General features: G+C 44.7%; 1 protein-coding gene across 6 annotated transcripts in view; it reads left to right on the top strand.

Annotated features, from left to right (window-relative positions):
• Positions 1-239: 239 nt before the first annotated feature.
• Positions 240-7,820, top strand: part of Tdrd5 (tudor domain containing 5) — a 54,137-nt gene continuing 46,556 nt past the window's right edge. The window contains exons 1-4 of one of the 6 annotated variants that reach the window (XM_076941390.1): positions 240-394; positions 1,014-1,249; positions 1,816-1,977; positions 4,146-4,339. In XM_076941390.1, coding sequence (XP_076797505.1) covers positions 1,018-1,249; positions 1,816-1,977; positions 4,146-4,339 — 588 coding nt within the window. In that variant the 5' untranslated portion in view covers positions 240-394; positions 1,014-1,017. Of the gene's footprint in view, positions 395-1,013; positions 1,250-1,815; positions 2,209-4,145; positions 4,340-7,820 lie in introns of all 6 variants that reach the window. The other 5 variants (XM_034513087.2, XM_034513086.2, XM_076941392.1 and 2 more) reach the window with 5 other exon arrangements.

Genomic DNA, 7,820 nt, shown 5'->3' with positions numbered 1-7,820 from the left:
GTCTCGGCTCAGCCGGATCCGCAGGTGCCTCCGCCGGTCCCCGCCTCCCTCAGGTGCCTGGGGACGAGGCGGCGGGGCGCGGGTGGAGAAGGTCCAGCCAAGCCGGGAGGAGATAGGCGCAGCAGGCTGCAGCGCCACCCGGGAGTGGGAGACGAGCCTCGGCCTCACCCGCACCCGCACCCGCACCCACACGACGGGGTCTCCGCTAACCGTCACACCGGCCGCGCCCCCTCGCGTGGAACGTGGCGCACGGGATCGGACGGCCCGCGGTGCGCAGGCGCACGAGACCCTCGCCGGCTCCGCTTCTCCGCGGCCCTTCAGGAGCGCCCCGGACTTGGGCGGCGCGCAACGGCAGTGCGGGTGCGAGGGAGCGAGGCGGGCGAGCTGTAGCCAGGTAGAGGCAGGCCGCAGAGGGATGCGCCACCGCCACCTCCGTCCTCAGCACGATTTCCCGACTCAGGTCACGGGAAGAGCACGGGGCAGACCGGAGGACCGGGCCGAGGGAGGGGACCCCCGCCCCTTCTCGAGCCCGAGCGAGGCAACTGGGCGGCCTGCGATCGGTTCACACTTCTTCCTGGTCGCTCCTGCACTGCGACCTAAATACCCTTGGTTCCCAAAGAGTGTCTGAGAGATTCAATCTGATACTGAGCTGCAGTGGGGAATGACAGCCTCTAATGAGCTTGAGATCGCCCTTTAAGCATCCTCATCAGCTGGGCCCAGTTGGGACTTATCACCAGCCAGCCGCAAGGATTGGGAGGGCTCATCCCTACAAGCTGAGCTTTGGAGTTTGTAGTGAGTGAGGGCTTGTGGTGCACGTGCCTTGGAACATTCAGGGTATTGCTTCAGCCTTATCGCCTATAAAACTCACATCTGAGTTTTTATATTCCATGGCTGGTCGTTAAAGGGTTTTTTGTTTGTTTGCTTGCTTGCTTGCTTGCTTGCTTGCTTTTGGGTTTTGTGGTGCCATGATTTAACCACTCTCAAGAGCATTTTCCCCCCCTTAAATCCTATAGCACAATGTCTGAACAAGAGCGTATACAGGACTGTCTGAGGAAAGAGATAAGGTCCCTTCTTATTTCCACTAAAGATGGTTTGACTCCACAACAGTTGGAAAAGGAGTACCTTTTGATGGTTGGCAACCATCTACCCCTCCGAATCCTTGGATATCGGTCCACTATGGAACTGGTGTTGGATATGCCTGATGTGGTCAGCGTGTGCCCCTGTGGGGATGGTACTGTAATATTGAAAGGTATGTTTAAGACTTTGGAGGGTCTATATGACCCTTTATAATTAAAATGTGCTACTCAGTAAAGAACTGCCCTAGCTCTTCAGTTATCCTGTATCCCAGGGCAGTGGATCTTAACTGGGGTGGTGGGTCATGGGTGCCTTTGAGGTTGCAGGGCAAGTGAGAGCAAAGGAAAACCAAAACAACTTCCCAAATCCCCATTCTCCAGAAGAATGGATATTCACAAAACTACATTTGCACAGTTTCAGATCACTGATTTTTAAGTTCCAAAGATTCATTTTAAATTTCATTAAGCACAAAAGAAGTCATGATGGGCAAGTTTCTTCAACTCAAGAGTCACGACTCTTTCAGTCACTAAGGAGCAGTAATAGCACATTTTCCAGCTGGTAGAGGAGTTAGGAAGCTATTAGTCAGAATGTAAGAAATGGCGAAACCAAGAGCTTTGTGTCAGCTACATAAACAGCTCTTTGGAGAGTTAAAAACTGCCTGTGTAATTGCAGATACAAAGGGTAAATGGAGTGTGTATTTTACCTGAAAGTGATTTCTCCACCACCCCCATATCTCCTTAGCCATTCCAGATGAATCCACCAAAGGAATAGCTAGTTTGGTTGCGAAGCAGAGAAGGAGCCATAAGGTCCGGAACTCCATGCAAAAGGGAAGAACCAGCGTTTGCTCTGGCCGGGTGCCTTACCGTGGAAGGGTGCCCCCTATTCTTCCAGCCGTAGTGAAGAGTGAGTTGAAAGACCTTTTGGCATTGTCTCCTGTTCTCCTTTCTGACTTTGAAAAGGCATTTGCCAAGCGTTTTGGACGATCATTTCAGTATATGCAGTATGGATTCCTCTCTATGTTTGAAGTGCTGAATGCAGCTTCGGATGTCATTTCTGTAGAGCAGACCAGAGCAGGTTCTCTGTTGACACTAAAAAAGAGTCTATCAGAGGAAAAGCAGAGAGTCTGGCCAGCAGGTAAGCTTGTCTGCCTTAATTGTGTCATGCCCACAAACTCTCGAAAATGTGGTTACCTAAACAAGACCCTGCACAAAGACAACAGCAATTGATCGGTCAGCCTGCTGGGGATGTCTCAGAAGGCTCCATCTACGCCAAGGTGAACAGCTATAGGCAGTTAATGGCTGCGGAAAGCGAATCTGTCTTCTCCAAGGATGAGCCCTGTGATGGGTTTTCTAGTCCCAAGCAGTCAGCCCTAAATATATTTACATATGAGCAACACCAGATGAACTGAGCAGGAGGGGTGTGTGTGTGTGTGTGTGTGTGTGTGAATGAACAGTAATTGAAGAGGTCACAAATTTGAGAGAGAGTTGGGGGACATGGGAAGAGTTGGAGGGCAAACAGAATTAGAAATGATATAAATACACCACTCATGTATAAAATTCTCAAATACTTTTAAATTAGAAACAATAATTGTGGGGCTGGGGAGATGGCCACTCTCCCGGGGAACTCAGTTCCCAGCACCCACAGGGTAGCTCACAGTTACCTATAACTCCAGTTCGAGAGGATCTGACCCCCTCTTCTGGCCTAGGTGGGCACCAGGCATGTATGTGTTACACAGACATATATTCAGGCAAAACACACACCACACAAAAAATATCTTTAAAAATGATTGTGCTGTGGGTGACTGTTAGAGCAGCTCTAGAAAGGGATTGAAGGGTTAAACCCCGTGAGTTTGTTACAGTCAAATCCTGTCTGCTACTTGCAAGTTAAATAATCAGAGGCAAGGTAGTTAGTCTGTGTAAGTCTTGGTCCGGACCTCTGCTGTAGATAGAATACGTGGGATTTGGAGTCGTAGTGAGGGGCCTTACAGGAGACGGGCAGAGGAGAGCCTGGCATTTAGTAAGTTCATACTGTGTTGTAGATGAGGCTCGAGGCTAAAGTGGTTATCACCCTAGACCCTGGACAGAATGGATACGCTACTCAGGGAAGGGCAGCTTGTTTGAGAGAATTTTATGTCTGTTTAGCTGACCTTTTTCTCCAAAGTCTGCCTGTAGATTACAGTAGGTGAGTCACAAGAATGTGTCATGAGTTTGCAAGGCAGTGTTTGAGCCCGTGGGTGAGGTAGTTCTGTAAAGATATGAGGATGTGTTGTGTTCAGAGACGGCTCTGGATGCCAGTGCGCGCTATGAGAGGCCTCTCAACCCTTTCAGTGTTCTTCCAGGGCTCAGCTGTGCTATGGAGCTTACAGAAGGGCTGGGTGTGTAACCAGCCCACTGCTAGGGCCCTTGCCTAGCGTGTGCAAGGCCCTGGGTGTGTTATTTCAGCACTGGAAGAAGAAAACAAACAGAAAACTTATTTTGTAAAGTAGTTTGCCAATCTTTATTGAATGCTGGAGTAGGTATTCTTCCCAGTGATGGGCTCGCTCACATTTCCCGTTCATGGCTCATTTCCCATATCTTCAGATATCTCAGAAGCAATTGATGTATTTAGTAAACTTGATGTTTGGGGTAAAGGAAACACTAGACCATGATGATTTCCAGGGGATCCAGGTACTGTGGAACACAGCTCCCAAGAGAGAACTTAGGTGTCCCTGTGCCATGTCCCGCTGGCTTTTCTTCACACCTACCGTGGGTAGCAGAGCTCCATGCAGGTTGTTTAGTCGGGCACTCTTGGTCTTTGAAATGAAATGCAGTTTTTAAGGTTTTTGTCTATAAAATGCTACTTCTCAGTTACAGTCAGGTGACCTTATATGGAATTTTAGAGAGCAACAATCTTTTCAGTAACAGTTTCCTAGTATTTTTTTTTAAAGAATGACTAATCACATAGTATATAAGTTTTATTGAATATATTCATTTCCCCTTCTAAACTGAGAGCAGTTAGTATACAGTAGTCTTTTTCTGTAAAACTCCTGGGAAATGACTTTTTCACTGTTTCTTCTTCTTTCTTAACAAAAGGTAAAATTTTTACTCAGCCATTTAGAATGAAACAACAGGGGTCATATTCTACAGGATTCCCAGTAACGAAGACACGCTTTCCACAACCCACTTCAAATATGGAGCCCCCGAAGCAAGTTCTGAGCATGGAGAAGATACCCACGTTTAACGCAGTGGAGACTTCAAGGCTGAACCACACTGAAAAATTAAACCAGGTAAGGTGCCCGAGTTCAGGGATAGAGAAATACCAAAACTATGTTTTCAAGTTGAGCAGTGTTATGACTTAGACCCAATGGGAAAGCTGATCTTGGAACAGTTGAAACCTGAGGCTAGAGAGTGGGTGCAGTCATTAAAGGCACTGGCTGCTCTTGCAGAGGACCTGGACCTGGGCTCAATTCCCAGCACGTGGTGGCTCACAGTCCTCTGGAACTCCAGTTCCAGGGGATCTGATGTCCTCTTCTGGCCTCTCCTGACACCAAGCCATAGACATATGTGCAAACATCCACCTATATACATAAAACAATAAAAACAAAAGTTTTTTTTAATCCATTCATTGATCATAGATGTGACTAAGCTTCTTGTCTGGTTATAGGGATTTAGATGTGAGAGGCAGCAGTTTTATCAGCTTCTGGTATTTTTTGGTAGATACCTTCTTGTCTGTACCTCCAGTTCCAGCTTCTGTTTAGAATTATGTTATTTGATTTTACCCTGGAGAATATGTCTAATAACCATGTTAGGTATCTTTTTGTGTACATAGTTGGCATTTGTATATTGTCTTTGGAATATCAGAGTATTTGGTCCTTACAAAATTTGCTTTTGTCATTTTATTGAAAAGGAAGAATTCAGTACATTCTGGGTGTGTCTTTTACATTTAAAAAATGCAGACTTTTTTCTCCTGGTTTATGGTTTGACTCTATTTTTTTATATTTATTTATTTTATTCTATGTGCATGAGTGTTTTGAATGTATGTATGGATGTGTACCATGACCATGCCTGGTGGCTATAGCATCCAGAGAGGACACCCAGTCTGTAACTGCAGCTAACAAATGGTTGTGAGCCAGCAGGTGGATGCTGGGAAATGAACCTGGGACTTCTGCAGGAGCAAATTCTGGAAATCACTGAACTTTTTCTCCAGCCCCACTTTTCCTCTTAATCTGGTCTTTTGTAAAATTGAAGTCCTTGATTCTGGCAGTCTAATTTTCTCAGAGATTTCTCTTATTGGTTCCTGTTTATCTAATAGGTCTCTATTCAATGTAAAATAACAACAATTTCTTCTACATTTTTTCTAAAGTTTTTGAGATTTAAATTATATAGTTAGAGTTATTACCAGTTTCACACTACTTTTTGTCCAGTATGCCAGGTATGAATTGACGTTTTCTGAGTAAGGGCAGCAGTTACGGCAGTGCAGTCTGCCAGACAGGCATCCTTAAACACATCCCAATCCTGTCCTGTTAAAAAGGTCCAGCTTTTGGGCTTTGTTGATTTTTCTTCTTTCTGTTATTTCCTGTTACTTTGGATTGGTTTCTTTGACTCTTTTTTTTTTTTAAATTTTTAATTTTTAGTTTGTATGTATGAGTGTTTTGCCTGCATGTATATATGTGCACCACATACATGCTTGATGCTGGGGAGGGATTCAAAGAGAAGAGGGAGGTACAGATCCCCTGGAACTGGAATTGCAATGATTGTGAGCCTCCATGTGGCTGCTGGGAGCTGAGCCTCGTTCTCTGTAAGAGCAGCAGTGCTCTTGATCAGGGTTCTCCAGCCCCCGTTTCTTCCTACGCTTGATAATTGATTCTGCCCTTTCCTAGTGAAACATCTAAGGCCAGGACTTTTTTCTAATATTGCTTTAATGACATCTCATAAATTTGATGTATTTTTGTTCTTCCTCCTGTGAAATGTTTTCTGAGTCTGTCGTGGTTTCTGTTTTGTCTCAATGGATAGTGCTGTTTAATTTTTTAAACAATTGCGTTTTTTTCCCCCAGAAATTGGTATTTCTGTTGTACTTTAATTCTATTATAGTCAGAAAACTTAGGTTTCATTTCTTACAAAATTAATGAAACTTACTATATAGCCCTATGCTTCTTTTGGTAGATGTTTTATAATTCCAAAGAAGGCATTACTATATTTGAGTAGAGCGTTCTGTGCCGGCCAAGTCAATTTAACCAGCATCATTCAGAATTTCTAAGTTTTCACTGGTTTTCTGGCTTTTTCATGAATTACTGAGGGAGGGGTATTGAAATCTTAAAACATAACTGTGAACTTGTCTGCTTTACCTTTCAGTTTCATCACTTTTTTCTTTTTTCTTTTGGTCAGCGTGAGCCTCTTCTGGCTGCAGGCATGTGTGGCATTCCCACAGCACTCAGAAGCCAGTCCGCCCGTCACAGTAACTGACTTGTGCTTTACCTGCACTGGTCCAGGGCTTGCTGGGTTTTTCTTTGTTTTTGTTTTGTTTTACAGGTCACTGGGTTTCCATTCTTTTGTTAGTCTTTCTTTTAAACCTAACCATCCCCATTCCCCCTCTACAACCCCCCCATTGTGTTTCATTTTGAATATTTTCTCTGGCTGCCTTCAGAGTCACTGATCTTTTATATTACAGTTGTTTATTGGGCTGTCAGTGTTGTAAACTTTTCATTGCCAAGTTTAACAAAGTTATTTGAATAGTACAGTAGCTGCTGTGGACTGAATTGCTATATATTTCCCCAAAAATGCTTGTGTTAAAACAGTCTTTTAGAGATGAAGCCCTGGGGAGATAGTTTGATAAAATCTTGAAAGTGGTCCATCATTTATTCCTCTTTCTTTCTTTCTTTCTTTCTTTCTTTCTTTCTTTCTTTCTTTCTTTCTTTGTTTGTTTTTCAAGACAGGGTTTCTCTGTATAGTCCTGGCTGTCCTGGAACTCACTCTGTAGACCAGGCTGGCCTCAAACTAAGAAATCCACCTGCCACCGGGCGGTGGTGGCGCACGCCTTTAATCCCAGCGCTTGGGAGGCAGAGGCAGGCGGATTTCTGAGTTGGAGGCCAGCCTGGTCTACCAAGTGAGTTCCAGGACAGCCAAGGCTACACAGAGAAACCCTGCCTCGAAAAACAAAAAACAAAAAACAAAAAACAAAAAACAAAAAAAACAAAAAAAAGAAATCCACCTGCCTCTGCCTCCCAAGTGCTGGGATTAAAGGCGTGCACCACCACTTCTTCCTTTCTTTCTTACCAGTCAAGTCCTCACCACAGGTATTACAGGGAATGAACTCGGTGGTCAGGATTTGCAGCAAGCATCTTTCCCTGCTCAGCCACCTTGCTAGCCCTGTTTTTATTTCTCTTGGCATTTTTTTCTGCTAGACAGTCCAGAGACTAACCTGTGGATTCATTTTTGTAGCTAAGCTGACCAACATGTTTATTAAATCTTTGTTTTTTAAATTCAGAAAAGATTAGCATGAGCCATCATTTCCCAGAGATTGCCTACCCTTCAATCCTACAAGGCTCTGGTATCTTTTTTATGTAACCAAGGGAAACTTCTTTGCTTGGAGGTTAAGGTGTTTTATAATACAACTTCCATCTACCAATCCAGGTTTATCTACTGATGCCTCTAGGTGAACAGTTTGTGTGTGTGTGTGTGTGTGTGTGCGTGCGCGCGCGCGCGCGCATCTGAGGTTAATGACGGGTAACTTCCTCAGTGACTCTCCATTTCCCAAATTCAGGTTCTCAA

Source organism: Arvicanthis niloticus, chromosome 10 (assembly GCF_011762505.2).
Source record: "Arvicanthis niloticus isolate mArvNil1 chromosome 10, mArvNil1.pat.X, whole genome shotgun sequence".
Taxonomy (NCBI): Eukaryota; Metazoa; Chordata; class Mammalia; order Rodentia; family Muridae; genus Arvicanthis; species Arvicanthis niloticus.
Note: the sequence above shows the minus strand (reverse complement) of the source record. Positions and strands in the feature narration are given on the sequence as shown.